The sequence below is a fragment of the Rhopalosiphum maidis genome, chromosome 1, assembly GCF_003676215.2.
Source record: "Rhopalosiphum maidis isolate BTI-1 chromosome 1, ASM367621v3, whole genome shotgun sequence".
NCBI classification, from domain to species: Eukaryota; Metazoa; Arthropoda; class Insecta; order Hemiptera; family Aphididae; genus Rhopalosiphum; species Rhopalosiphum maidis.
In genome coordinates, this window is record NC_040877.1 from 12,179,237 (window position 1) to 12,195,796 (window position 16,560).

Sequence of the window (16,560 nt, forward strand, 5' to 3'; positions counted from 1 at the left end):
TTACAGGGTACAGGACATATAAATACATATGTTTTTGATAAATTCTAATTTTCAATTTTTTTTATCTGCGCATGCGCGGTAAAATAAAAATTTTGACACTGGATTTGGATTGCTCTATTTTTTTTGAGCAACTTTGATCTTTAAAGTTTTTTGATATCTTTAAAATTGACATTTTTAATACAGTCGAAAGTTTTAAATTAGGTAATTTGAAATTATCGCATTTTTTAACGCTCTATCTTATAATCACACATTTATAGGTATAATTTATCGATAAATTCTAATGATATTTTTTTTAAAATTTTATGTAATAATAAATACATCTCGTAGTTTTAATCAAAATAAATTATTATAATAATACCTATAATTACAAATCCCCCTTTTTTTTTTTTAATTTTTTAATTTTTATAAGAAATTTACAATCTGTACTTAGGGCACAATAAATAAATACGATAAAGAAAAATGTATAAAAAGATTGAAACAAGTAAATATTAAATAAACAGTTTACAATAAATTATACATAAAAGGAACATGATACGTTTGAGGAAAGCAGCCACCCATTAGTGACAACAAATAACCTAATTTAAAACTTTCGACTGTCTTAAAAATGTCAATTTTTAAGATATCAAAAACTGTAAAGATCAAAGTTGCTTAAAAAAAAATAGAGAAATCCAAATCCAAGGTCAAAAATGGTGGTTCCTATTCAAGAAATTTTTATTTTACTGCGCAGATAAAAAAAGTTAAAAATTGGAATTTATCAAAAACATATGTATTTATAAGTCCTGTACAGTGTACCCTGTAAAAAAAAATCAAATCAAATTAAAGGTCATGCGTTCGAAATATTTCCTGTTACCTTTAAAATTGAACACACGATATAATACTAAAACTAAAAGTATAAAAACAGTACCTTTTTATGATATTATTATATAAATTATTTTTATTGAAGTATAATATTTGTATTATAAACACAATGAATATTTTGTATTGGCATTACTTTAAACTTTCTATCAAATTAAAATGATAGGGGTCATGAAAGATAAGGGTGTAACACGATTGTGGTCGCCCTAACCTTTTTAGTTGTACGGACCACCAATTGTGTAAAAAAATTTTTGAAGCCCACTAATGACTAAAAGTACAACTATATGTATACGATATACGCATAAATGTATAATATATATAATATTATTAGGTATATAATAATATTATTTTATGTTAGCTCCACAATCGCGAAGTTGCCTCGTCGAGACTCTTAGTCGAGTTAACGCGAGACGAGGCGCAGTGCACGAATTGTACACTTTACGCTCTCGTGTAGTCTAGCCAGCCTCTAGCTGTCTAGTGCTTCACTTAGTTTTTTCTAGCGGCCGTACAAAATGGACATGGTTGAAATAACAACTACGGCTGCATTGTGTGCATACGGTTATTATAGTTTCCTTTATTTAAGCCACTCAAAAAAAATTAAACAACCCAATAAGTGGAGATGGTGGACAACAACAATACGCAGAAACAGAACAAAGTAAGTTAGATTGATATTAAGTATTGACCTTAAGAATAAAAATGATGCAGAGAATTATATTTTGTACTACACTTTATTTTCTCACAACATTTTTCTTTCGGGCAAAGAAAATAGGATACAGAAAATGTATTGGTAGAATTATTGCATGAACCTTCGGGCGAGTTTGTAAATGTTACTCGAATGTCATTATCAGATATTGAATATTTACTCACCAAAATTTCACCTATTATTTCAAAACAAGATACTCAACTATAGATATAAACGTAATTAATGTATTGATGTTAAAACTATATGATCTACGGCCTAGTTTCACGCTGCCCTTTGGCTCATGGGTTGGGAACCGATAATTTATTTTAATATTTAATCAATCTATGGAAATATGCACTAAAAATGTTTCATATTTTCAATCTCAATACCATAAAAGCATGTCTTACAATCAACCAGAATATAATAAAATCATAAAATTTAAAATAACACTATTAAACCAACCACACTATAAACTATAAACCACACTATTAAAAAGTAATATAATAGTATAAATTAGTAATATAGCGCCAATAACAGATTGTTTTAAGTGTACTAACGATATTTTTTTTGTGACTTCGATAACTCGTTTAAACTTTTAAAGCATAACAAATGAATAATATCTAACTAGTAACATATTATATTGTAACTACTGTAAAGTGTAAAGTAGTTATTATCGAAGTAATGACTAAAAAGTTGAATTACTAGTCTCGTTAGTCATTATTCTGATAGAATTTAGTTCGTAGTTTATAATAATCATTATCCTTTGACAGGCAAGGCTATAATCTTACATAAAGATACAAGGCTGGTCACGGGTGACCAAGGTATTTTTTATACATTTTTACAACTATTTAAAAAGTTATTTAAACTTTAAAGTTGTTTATTTCATATTTCACCTTAAAAACATCTTTACTCAGGTACATATTATATATCCATAAGGCCATAATACAAACATTTATGTACAAAAGTCAAAAATAGTAATCGGTAAGCAAGCTGATAGCCGACCAATGTCTTATCAGTTTATCATATTTTGGCTTATCGCTACCTTTGTTATCACTACGAAAAGACCGCGATAATGATATAAACTTGTTCAGTGGACACTGGACACTGGACACTACTAGAGCAGCTCATATTTGCCTCGGCGGATAAATACCATAATATTATCCATATTTTATTTTTGCTTGCAAAAATACATCATGGACGAACTTCTAAATGATATTTTGGAATGCATCGAATTTGTGTCTGGAAGCGTATTGTCTAACCTCTCAGAAGCAGTAGAAACATGGGATCGAAGCTCACAGTTGTATGCAGGCATTGTTCAAAAAATTAACGTGGCTTGGAGGTAATAAAGAATCATTATGGGTTAATATTTGAATTTGAAGAGATATTGTTAAAGTTAAGATAACTATAAAGTCAAATTTGTATAGAATTGTATTTGTTTAAATTTAATATTATGACATTAGATAGCCAGATAGGTACTTACATTGATAATTTACTCATCAATTACATACTTCATATAATGTGCAATAATAATAATAATAATAATATAATATCAAGTAAAAAATTAAATAATAAAAATAATTAAAAATTACCTGCATTATAATACGAACCAAACATTCAATTATAAATTGAAATAAATGATAATATTAATAATAATTGGTAAACATAAAAAACAAAATAAAATATGTTTAAGAATTCTCTATAACAATTCAAAAATGTGTATTATTAAGAATTTCATAAATGGATATTTATGTATAAAAGTTGTATTTAAAAACACTTAGTACTATACTATACCTTTTATCTATGTCCAAGTTTATTAAAAAAAAATAAATATTCTTTAACAGTAAAATAGTACATTTTAGTAAGTAATGTTACTAAATTTATTGATACCTAAAATATTTTTTGTCACGTCTGTTTAATACATATATTAATCACGAAAGTTTAATATTTGATGGCAATTGAAGCTTTGATAAATGATTTTTATCTGTCCAACGGGTGTGCAAAATGCATCCCTCCCCTGCGATTTGTGACATGTTAAACACCTTAGATTGAAATTGCTCATTTCTCACCCTTACTATAGAATATAAAATATTATTCCTAAATAAAAAAACTGAATATGTCAAAAAAATAATACCGTATTCATTATTTCAGGGCTCCTTTGGATTCAGATTTTTTAGAAGAATTCCCTGATATTAGAAATAAAGTGGCAAAAAAACTTGAAGGGCTCGGAAATGACCAACTTTCTGTATTACGTTTACTTATGTAAGTATATTCATAATAGATGTATTATTGTATAAAAAAAAATAATCAAGTTTGTATTGAAATTGTATTTTTTATTAGTGGACACATGTTTAATATAAATGAATGTCTCAAAATTAAATTGGATAGAATTAACAATAAACTTGAGCAAATATCATTTGAAGAACATAATGAGCTTAAGCATTCAGGTCCGTGAACATGTCATGTGGATAGAAGACTGTTGGACATGTCTTCATTGTTTGTATCCTTTTCTACTTAGTTACTTAGTATATAACCATAGAGTAATATTAGAAAGTGCAATTGCTGGATACTATTTATCATCTAGTTACAAATACTTGATGTTGCTAAAATCTTATTGTGAGTTGGACAAAACACTTTGCTTAAATAATTTTAATAGTTTTAATAATTACAGTGGAAAATTCATATTATGAAATATCACAATAATTCTTATTAAAGTGGTTGTTATTGTAAGTGTATTTTATTTAAACTGAATTTAATAATATTAATATTAATAAATACAATTATTTATAAACATTAATATCTTCATTAATTCTAATAATATACAATGTATTAGTCACATTGAATTTTTCCCATTTTTGTTGTATACTTGGAACTTCAATATGTATTTAAACTGTTAGTAACATCAATATCATATTTGTTATATAAAAACATTAAATTTGTTAAATAAATTTTATTTTAAGAGAATATTATACACACTTGTGTTGTATCTGTCTTACTAACATACATCATAGCAAATTTTTGTTTAGTAGAATACATTTTATATTGTTAGCTTTAATATTGGAGTCAATTTACCTTTTAGCAAACTTAAAAGGTAAAAATATTATCTATGGGCTTATGGCATATCATATTATGATATACTTTAAAATGCTCATAAACTCACTTTAAAATTATAATATTAATAAAATTATAATATGCGATGCCATAGATAATATTTTTACCTTTAAGTTTTATATTAGGTAAATTGACTCCAATTTTAAAGCTAACAACATAAAATGTACTCTACTGAACACAAATTTGCGTATGATGTACGTTAGTAAGATAAAGAGAATACACACAGGTATAAAGTACTCTTAAATGATAAGTTGAAAGGTAGGTTATAATTTCAAGTATATTTCGTAAAATTATAGTTCATAATATGGAAGTTTTACAGTATTTTAATTATTTGTTTCTAGTTAAAAATATAAGTATACACTATGTAATTATGTAAATATTCTTTGATTATCATTCAATGAGAGTAGACATTGTGATAAATTCTAACCAAGTATATTTTTAAGCCTTAAAATTTCCCTACGTCTACAAATAGAACTTTTTACCTTCAAATTTTATTTATATTAGGATTTCCCCAAAAATAATAAAAAATATTTTCAAATAATAACAATTATTATTGATACTGTCATAATAATAAATAAAAAGCAATTGATTTTATTTTTTAATCATAATGTAGTTTTAATCTGAACACCTTTATAACATATAGGATATAATTTATCTATAGATACCTAAGTCCTAAAGTAAAAATATTTTTGTGTTATACATTTTAAATTGTTATTGTTATAACAACATTAAAAAAAAACGAAATCTTAATCAAATTTAGAACAAATTAAATATTAATTTAAGTTAACAAAATATAAATATCTTAAGTATTTAATTATCTATATCTTGAGCAATTAATATCCAAATTTCATTCAAAATATATTACTGGCTAATTTAATCTTTCATGTGTTATAATATAATTTGATACCACTAAATTAAAATATTTGTTTTTTTTTTTTTTTTATATAAATCAGTGTATCAATGGATCGATATAACTATAGTCAAAAAAGTATTATACAACCAGGAACTGAAAATTGAAATATGTTATGATGGTTTAAAGAAAAATATATTTCCTAACTTATTTAAACGTTTACAAGTTTTAGTTGTAGTTTTATACGCTATCTACTTGAAAATAATATTAAATAACAGTATATATACACATTAATTCATTAAATATATATTTATTTTTATATTAACTAGTATAATTATTAATGAATTTAGATATTATTATTATTTCTATGGCTTACTTTTTTATCTGTAAACTCGTGTTAATTTTATGTGATACATTCCCTTTATTGATTATTATGAATTGTCATTATTTACAATAAATTATGACAAAATAGTAACTCAATACATTTTGTCTTTTCAGATAGTTTTTTATATCATCAATTTTATCTTAGTATTAATTTGGTTATAAAAGTTTAAGTAGAACAGTAAAAAATGTATCATGAATGTCAATAAATTTAATATAAAAGTAAGTTAGAATAATAGGTATATTATAATATATTTTTTTTTTATTTCGATATTACTGGTAAATCCATACGACATTACAACAAAAGTATCCCTGTCATCAGTACTATTATTTTGATTTAACAGATCAAATTTTAATTGTTTTTTCTTTAAATTATTTTATAATATATTGAATATATCAGTGATTTTTTTGATTCTACATGAATATTTAATTGAATTTACTTATGTAGTATCTACTGTTATTACTTATTAGTAATAAGTTATTACATTTAAATGTTATTAATATTTAAGAAATAAGCTACCTTTGAATTAATTTTTTTATTTCATATATTTATAATACTCCACAGATTAAATAACTATATATCAGGGGTAGCCAGCGAGAAGAGACTCGCGAGCCACCAAATAAATTAATAAATATAGAAGAGCCAAAATGTAAAAATATATAGGTTATAATTATATTTATGCAATATATACATAAATTTGCGGGCCGCGGTTTGGCCACCCCTGCTATATATAATTATATATTATGATTTTAACTTAAATTTGCATGAATATAGAATACATTTTTACAATAAATATTTATATTTTTGGACATTTTTTTCGTTTTAGTAGTGAACACTAAAATAAATAAATTTTTTATAAAGTCATGCGTTTTATAATTAAGTTATAGAAAAATTACTTTCCTTAACCAACATACTTAGATATATGCAACTTGATTTTGCAATGATGTCATTAGTTGTATTAGATGAAGAATCAGCATCAAATCTAGTCAAAGCAATTCACCAAGATGAAAAGGATAGATCAATCATACAAAAATCACAAATTTATATGCAAAGCTGCTTAAGTTTAATTAAGTTTATTTCAAATAAAACTAAGATTAAGCAGCTTTGTGTATAAATTGTATTTTCCTTTATATTCTTTTTATATTGTTCCTATAAAATATATTGTGAAAAAAAAATAATTTTCTTAAAGCTCATTTTATTAATTGTATTATTTCTATTGTTTTTATCAATAAAAACAGTCTTAAATTATAACAGATAAAGGACTAATAATATGAACATATAATGTAGGTACTGAAAGCGATTAATATTTGATACCACGTTTGTGCATTTTAATTAACTATTCTTGTTTAATGGCATTGTAATCATTTCTTTTGATCCAGCACAACATATTTATCCATATAAATGAACACATTCCAACATAAATTACACGAGCAGCTGGCGGCACCAACATGAAATTAATAGCTTGTGCTGGCAACCAAAACACACAACTAGTTTTGAATGTAGGAATGAACTTCTGTCTGCATTCTTCAAAAAGATCTTTTTTACCCTCAAGAAGACTCATAGCTATAAACAATAAAAAACAAAGAGTAATTAGATAATAGACTTATATTTATATTACAAATTTAACTTACTAACGAAGAAAACTACGTAAAATGGTGGGGTCATGATAAATTGATCGATTAATAATTTTTTAACAATAATTTTTGGTGCAGTACCCACAAATGCTTTGTCCAACCATTTATACCTAAAAAAACATTAGTTTTATTTATTAAAAAATATAAAAACTATTAACTAAAATGGTTTTGAAAAATGTGTTATATTACCAAATGTATAAAATGTTTGGACAAATTGTAGTGCCCACTATGGCATATCGTCCTAATACATCTAAGTCAATCGGTTCTTGTGGTTCAGTTTTATTCTATGAAAATGTATAATATGTTAAATGTTTAATTTTGGTAAAATATATAATACAATGACGTTGGTTTAGTACTTTACCAATATACGTTTAGTCAATATTTGCTGTGAAAATTCCGCTCCGACACACATTGTACCATAGACTGTTGAATTAGCTATCATTGGATATTTTCTAAAAGTTTCCTTCACTACTCTTATTATTCTTGACATTTTTGAATAATTATTTTATTTTTTTAGAATCAAATGATTTAGGTTTAGATATTTATAATTTTAGATAGAATTTATACTATGTATAGATTCTACTCGCCTAGAATTATTAAACGGTAAAAAAAAATGTTAAGATTGGTCTATAACCTAGGTATTACTTACTATACATTTAAATAGTTTAAAAGTATAAAGTAATTTATTTTTACATAATATTGTCGCACCGAATTCGATACTACTGAGATAGCATGTGTAATGTGGTTTTGTTTCGTTTTATAAGTTCCCCCACGTTTTTTATTGGTTTCATTATAGTGTTCTAGCGCTGATGGTGTTGATTTCGAGTACAGTGTAATAGCTAAGGTACTTCATTATAAATTAATTCATAATAATCCACAGTCCACAGACGATTTATTTGACTCGTAGACGAGTACAAACTATGTATTAGTAGCCTATAGGCTATAATAATCACCAATATTAGCTAATTTATAAACAGTCAAACAGATAGGTAATGAAAACGCCAATTGATATTTATTTACAATGTTGATATGTTGAACATTCGTCTAGTTCTGTTACATTAATAACAATTAACAAATTTTCCTTATTCAATTCTATGAATTAATTACCTATAAGATTTATATATGTTTATTGAGTGCAAATTTAAAATTCTATGGAGGTATCTATTAGGCGTAGGTTTTAGTTTATTTCTACGTGCGATACCGCATGGCGCATACCAACACCAAGGATATTTTCTGTACCCACATATTAAATCAAAATTTTGGTTCTATTTTATTTTCCTTGTGTGTCAACTAATTTGAAAACCCTTTTTTTTAACTTAAAAATTTCTACATCTATGACTAATTGAAAAAAATAAGTTAAATATAACATTATTAAAAAATTAAATATATTAGAGTATTAAAATATAAAAGTTATATACATGCATTTATAATGAGAACTTTGTTCCTGAATTTTATTGGCTAATGAATCAATCCTCGGACTATATTCAGTTCAGTGGCATGTTGACCGCCGTTATTTTGAAGGTCAGTTGCCCGATCATTTATAAAGGGTGGATATCGAGTGGCTGGGTTGATGGGTGCTGGATTTAGTAAGAAATTGTTATACAAGACTACTTGACTACATCATTTGAATTAATTTGATACTTAATAAGAATAACAACTTCGATGGTTATACAAAGAAAACATATACATAGTAATTAATACTTTAATTATAGCATTTAAAATAAAGTGACACTTTTTTGTTGTGTATAGTATGCTACATTGCTATATGGGTAAGAATCAAGGGGTGGTAGGTTATTCAAAAAATGAATTGCCCGTTAAAATATTTCACTTCACCCTACCACTGATTTAGTTGATTTAAGTTGAGCACAAATGCTGTACTTAAATCTGTTCCAAGACTATTCCTTACAGTTGACTTATATAATTAAATTAATTAAAGAAAATAGCTGCTCGCACTAATAAGTAAATCTAAACATTGTCAATAAAGAAATTGCTAATTTCTTTATTAAAGTAAATTAATTTAGAAGACTTTTCCACTCAATAACAATCAAATTTTCACAATGATTATTTTCAAGCTCATTATTCAAATTAATAAATTTATTTCTCCAAATTTTACTTCCCTGAAATTCTATTACCTCCATATCTAAATTTTCAATATTTAACCACTTAAAAAAACTAAGTTTAAGTTCGTATAATTATATAAGGACTTATTAAAAATCTAAAGTTGTTTCTAGATATCGAAATTGAGAAAACCTACTTGAAAACAATTCGGATGCATTTCCTAATATGTTTACATATTTTATAATTATTGATTTCGTATTAAACTGATTATCTTCAAAAAACTTTGAATTTATCAATTGCTTTTTCATTTTTTTTTAACAGTTGCGGATGTCACTTAAAGATTGTGCTCGTGTCATAGGTTTGCTATCCCTGACATACGCTATTGAATCGTTGCATAATGATACACAATGGTCGTAGAGGCTGACTATTAAGTAGTTTTATTATTATTTCTGGTATTATCGTTGAGCATCTATATAAATTACACTATAGAATTATAACTTCTGATCACAAAATATCCCATTGTAAATATACCTATTTAAATATTTAATACTAAGGTTAACTGCTTGTCTAATTAGTGTGATGTACGTATATAAGGTTAGAAATGATTCCATTTAAGTTAAAAGTTTAAAAACTACTGATTAATTGCTGTAGCAATACAAAAATCAAGTAAATTATAATAATATTCATTTGGACCTCCGAATAAATTTTATACACAGTCCTCTTGAGTTAATAGTTGCGAAACTGGCAATCATACTGTAATTAGTTATCATATTTTAATATTGTCTGATGTGAAATTTGATAAATTGTTGCAAAGCACTGTACTCTGGTTCAGAACGAAGAAATATTAAGCACTGGCCATTGAAGTTTAACCATCTATGAAATATGTATATGTATATTATATACAGAGTGATTCTCTTATCGTCTATCATAATTTATTCAAAAATCTATTAACTGTTTTGAAAATATTTTTTTTACATAATTAACAGTCGACATAAAACATGTTTTTATGTTCTGAAATAGAATATTTTTTGGAGTACTTTATAAATTTTATATAGTTTAACATATTTATAAAAATCAAAATTTGGAAAAGTAGCTTAATTATACGAGTATGAGTTATAAATATTTAAAGTTAAAGTGAGCGGAGTAGTAGACAAAACTTTCGCCGAGTATTCCCGTACCTATAGCTGTCCGCTTTGCTCATCTAAAATATGTACATATAATTCATAAATTAATTTATTTTTTGTTAGAATTTCGATTTTAATGCATTGAAATATTCTGCTACAACAAAGTTTAAAATGTATGTTATAAAACAACAAAGCTAAAAACTTGAAAAATTTTGTTTTATTTCGACTAGAAATTATATAAAAAAATATTTTAAAAACCGTTAATAGATTTTTAAATAATGAGTGTTGATCGATAAAAGAATCACCCGACACTCAGTATACATATAGTTAGGTTTAGGTATCTATACTTATATAAGATATGTACAGTTTATCTTTTAAGTACTTCTTTGCTACAATATTCGTCGGTATACTACGTTCACTGAAAGTACCTATGTCCTATACCTAATACGTTCTACATTGCAAAGAGAACGCAATATACTCGCATAATATTTTATATCCACCTTACGAACGTACTGCACTACAAATTAGTGTTAAATGACCAAATAAACCAATTGTGTGATGTTACAACTGTTAAGTATTAAAGCGAGTTGACCTGCTTTAAAGGTAAGAATATTATCCATGTTAGTACGTACGTTAGTGTTTATTATATTTTAATTTTATAATTGTGATACACAGATAAAAAAAATAAGAAAAAAACAGGAATCTTATCGAAAAACCAGTTATTGTCAAAATCAATTTTCTTATTTTATTGATATAATACAAAAACGAAGAACGGTATAGACTATAGATAATTTAAAATGTCACCAAATGTTCATTTTCTGTACACTTGGTATAGTTTTTCGAATATTTCGACTGAGCTATTTGTAGATTAAAACATTTTCCAATCTTTTTTTCGTGTATATTATGTACCTATATCATATTATCGAAAAAAAGATGTTTCGCTTAGTCAAGATTTGTGAATTGTGGTAGCTGAAAAATTAATAAAGGTATAGAAGAAAGTTACTGAAAACTTTTCTAATATATAATTATATTTTTGCAACCACTTCTAAAAATTATAAATTACTTCTAATATTTCAAACATTAGCTAGTGTGAAAGATGAAACACGGTCTTCTCGTGACCTCAGCGAAAAGTGAACGTAATTTTCAACTTTAAAAATAACGCTTTCATACCTCAAATATTCAATAGTAGCCAGTAGATAATGAGAAACCCAATTGAATAGTATAGAATTTCGAAATATCAATTGTGAAATAATATAATTATCAATCAATGAAGTTCTTAAGACGAAATAATTCAAGACTCTAGAAGAATAAGACTATTTAACTATGGTATACCTTAAACCACTATACCACTAGTACTTTAAGTAGACGGGTACAAATATTCTGCAAACACATAAATGTTAATTACTATAGTTTGGGTATTAGGTACTTGTTAATTAAATATATAGAATTAAAAACAATGAATATATCTGTATGTATCTTAATATGTATCCCATATTAATAATGTATATTTATAACATTTTAAATATTTGAAACTCCTCTCTTTCGATTAATTCCGGTGTACATAATATGTTCTATATATTTGTAGTTTCGACCTGTATAAAGTTATTGTAAAGCAAGCAGAGATTGAATTTAGACTGATTAACATATCATAATATGTGTGGGGAAAATGTTTTATTGTTTTATAACGACCTACAGGATATGGAAATCGTATTCGACAGTAACCGCTCTCCAAAACGTGTATACATATTTACGTGCACAGTATGTATATATACAACACATAATAATCTAATCACGCCGGCAATATTATTATTCAAGGATTAATTCATTAAAAATTCAAAAATGTTTTGAATTCATGAGAAAATAATAGTATTAGGTTATTTTTGAAACCCGACTAAAGCCTATAATGCGGTAATGTTAACAAAACGTCAGCGCATGTGCGCATGTCTAAAACGTAGTTAAAACTATTCTCTAAACTGTTTAAACTATTTATGTCTATCGATGTCTATACCGTTTTCGATTAAGACGTCACACGTAAATTTTGTATTAATTGTTGGTGATGATAAGACGGTTGTGGATGCGTTAATACTCGGTTAGTCGGTAATGCAATTCAGCTTTTTCGCGGACTAACTTTAATTTTAGGTACGTTTGATTTTTTTCGCATTTATCCATTTCTTAGACCGTTTTAGTTGGGTATTTATAAATGAGCAGTTTATGTTGATATTATTCTTAAAGTAATGAGTCGGCGTAAATATTAATATAAAGTAAATTTAAATTTAAAATATTTAATATCAGTTCCAAAAATAATACTTGAGTATTTGAGTACTAACACTAATCACTACAAACTAGGTACTATTGCCAAAGTATATTATTGTTTTAACTTATTTTAATATGTATATAATATATGATATCATATTGTCTGTAATTTGTACAGCGTTCTCTATATAGTAGGTATGTATTATATAAATAATATATGCCTATAATTTCTAAATAACGATTTTGACCAGAAATTAATTCGCCAACCATAATAATATCAATATTATAATTGGTAGTCAATTCTTATTCAACAAATAGGGAATCGAGTCGAGTCAACCGACAGTCTTGTAGATTTTTTTAACGCATCAATACGTGATTATATTTACATATATACTTAAAACGTATGTGTACGGTGTACTCACACTGCTTGTATGTTCCTATGAATTATTCGGTACAAATTACAAAATACAAATAGATCGCGATATTCGTCATTCGGTACGTATAGGTACTTATATCAGCTGTATTGCATTTGCGTACGATTTATCTTTTTGAAAATCATTATTACATAATTATTAACGGGACACGATGATCACCAAATTAATCTCGCATGCCTAAATGTTGGCTACATAAATTATTATTGGTATAAAATATTATACATTTCAATTTTTAGTTAGGTTAGATATCATTACAGAAATTCTATAAATTTTCATATTTTATGATTTTTGTTGCGTTTATATAGTACCTAAAATATTTCTAGTTTTCTTAACTCTAACCAGAAACGACAGAAACCATACGTTTTAATGATTTCTCATACTTTTACTATATGTCTTGAACGCAATGCTTCCAGTAGATATAATATAATAATAAGCGGAGATGTTGATTATTTAAGAATTATATAATACATATGTTTGATCTTTGATATAATGATATCCATTTAATAAAAATAAATAAATACACATTTTAAATATTTATACCTGAAAATTATTAAGAAATGTTTTATTATTTTTTCAATGACCAAGTCTCGAGGAGCAACGTTCAGCGATGCATAGGGATCTCCAATAATTAGTTCAATTAATATTTTTAATCGTTAATCGAGGGTCACGTTATTAATTTTAAAAGTTGCCCGTGACCATAAAAACTTAATGTAACTATACGTGTAGGTTTACCCAAAGAAAGTAAAGAAAAATAAATCAAATGAAAATCAATGAAAACCTCATTTAATTAACCATCAAAATTCAAAAATAATATTATTAAAATAAATGTTTTATCTGCGGGTCATATAAACTTTGTCCAAAACTCACGCGAATCGCTATTTAGTTACCCCTGCAGTGTATCTGCAGTGCAATGCATTACTCTGTATGGCAGTGTTACACGCATTCTGAACGTATATCGCGGCTGGTGCATGCAGCGGTATACTGTACAGACACATTATAATACTGACGGCGATAGTTTTCATACAGCCAATTACGTCTATTGACTATGATGTGATAATACTGTATAGTGCGTTCGTTCTCAATTGAATTCAGTATTCACAATATGATGGCGAGACTGTCGTTCATTCAATTTGCAACACGATTTGCTGTTCAAATACTGCACGTTGTGATACAAAACGAATATTATATGAATATAATATTATATGGGATATTATTATATTAATGATATTATAATATTTTGATATTCAACCATTCAGTCGTGTGAATAACTCATTGAATCGGTTTATGTCACTATAAATTGTTTAAATAATATTATACAATTTAAGACTCCCATTTATTTATAGTTGAGTAATTAATATCGGTAATGATAACATTCAAAAATCAAAAGTTGGGCCTAAATCACTTACCCTCTGAAAGAGGTACGAAGGATGAGTACTAAAGGGAAGAAAGAACATATTTAATAATTATATAATTTTTATTAAAAATATAATTCAGTTTATGCATACAGCCATATCGCCCATATCTACAGGTAAACAGTGACGTAAATTAACTTCAATTTCCGATGATGCAGATGAGAATTAATATTTTAACTTCTAAACCATCGGCAATCAATACACCAACTTTCTTTGTAAATCTCCGCCTAACAAACAATTTATTTTCCTTTGTCAATTTTTTCTTTTATAAAATTAATAAATAAATATTGACTTATTTCAATAGTAAAAACTGTATTATTATAACATTAAAAAGAAGCAATTTACAATTTTTTATTTTAAACCGAATTGACGTTTTCTATAAAAACATATTGAATTTAATTCATTGATTACTCAGTCGAAATCAATGCTATTACTTTTTTCAAGTTGTAAAGTAGCTAAACAACTTAGTGGTTTTTGCCCCATTGTTGTTCCAAAATATGTTTGTTTTAGCAGGGAAGTGATTACTCACAATAACTTGCTGGTTGGTTGGTGTTGGTATGATTAAAAATTTTTTATTGATTCTGTCATTAATCAAAAATATTTTTGTCTTATATATTCTATTCTTACTTCTAATTTTCCAGATACTGAAGTGTTGTCGTATTTTTGATTAAAAATTTTATTAAAAATTCTTAACTCTATCTTCAATTCACGTGTAGGTATTGCCGGAAAATGGTTTACGTAGTATAATTGATATAAAAATATTAAAAACGACATTTGTACGGCAATTACAACTATATATATACAGTGTATAGGTACTTATCATATTTGTTAAATAAGCAAATATATAGTCTTTTGAAAATAGAAATTATAAAATTTTTTATGATTTTCTGATGGTGCAAAAATATAAATTTGCACTATTTCCAATTCGTGCAACTGCGCGTATTGTCATCGTATTGAGATATATATCGTAGATATGTGTACCTATATAGGTAAACCGTAAATAGCCACATAGGTACTGTTTAATAAATGTATAATACAGTAGGTATATATTTTTACCTTTATGGCTTTATCTATCTATATTATATTTAATATACTTATAATATGAGTACAGTAAGGTTTATGTATTATTGTAACTATGTAATGCATATTTGTATGTAATATAATATGTATATTGTGCATATTATTACATGAAGTATTATACTAAAATATTATCGAATAGCATTCTTTTAAAATCACGTTATATGGACCTATCATCTATATACGATGTGTCGATGTTATATGTTTGTAGCGTGTTAAATCTTATAGGGATTTGATTATGTATTACTTATTGCATAATAAGCAATAAAACTAAAAGTCCAGAAAGGTAGTAGGAGGTACACGTATATTTTCTAATACTGTTACTGTAGTATATAATAGTGTTCTGTTTATTATATTATATTATTATATATTATATACATTAAAACTACAAAAATGAAGAAAACTAACATAAGTTTGGTTAGTTCCGCCAGCGATTTTATTTGTTTAATAAAGTAAATTAATTAACTAAGACAATTTTCGTCAGTTGAAATAAAAATAGTGGTTCATTAAAATAAAAACATAAGTTAATACGCAATTATTGTACAATGGTCGTGTAGCATGAAGGTGCTTTGGACTCAACAACGGCTATGATACATCTGAAAATGCTAGCTGTATTAATGCGGACTATCTAATATTTCAGTCACCCACTAAAAGCATTTTTACTTTTTAGTATTTTATTTTTAATTATTTA

At 26.1% G+C, this 16,560-nt stretch overlaps 1 protein-coding gene and 1 pseudogene across 1 annotated transcript; one reads left to right on the top strand and one right to left on the bottom strand.

Moving 5' to 3' along the window:
- The first annotated feature begins 2,608 nt into the window (after window positions 1-2,608).
- LOC113547856 lies at window positions 2,609-7,063 on the top strand (annotated as a pseudogene).
- A 37-nt stretch (window positions 7,064-7,100) lies between these two features.
- LOC113547857 (mpv17-like protein) lies at window positions 7,101-8,242 on the bottom strand. The gene is made up of 4 exons (XM_026948399.1): window positions 7,873-8,242; window positions 7,701-7,795; window positions 7,509-7,621; window positions 7,101-7,440 (listed from the first exon to the last, which is right to left on the bottom strand). Exons 1-4 carry the CDS (start codon window positions 7,999-8,001, stop codon window positions 7,214-7,216), a joined length of 564 nt encoding a protein of 187 aa, XP_026804200.1. The 5' UTR covers window positions 8,002-8,242; the 3' UTR covers window positions 7,101-7,213.
- Between the last annotated feature and the right edge of the window lie 8,318 nt (window positions 8,243-16,560).

Excerpts from the sequence above, each read along its gene's own strand:
- LOC113547857 (XM_026948399.1), bottom strand. The coding sequence starts at position 8,001 with ATGTCAAGAATAATAAGAGTAGTGAAGGAAACTTTTAGAAAATATCCA. Across the intron at positions 7,622-7,700 it reads CCAAACATTTTATACATTTG|GTATAAATGGTTGGACAAAG; the intron begins GTAATATAACAC and ends ATGTTTTTTTAG. Across the intron at positions 7,441-7,508 it reads TTACGTAGTTTTCTTCGTTA|CTATGAGTCTTCTTGAGGGT; the intron begins GTAAGTTAAATT and ends TATTGTTTATAG.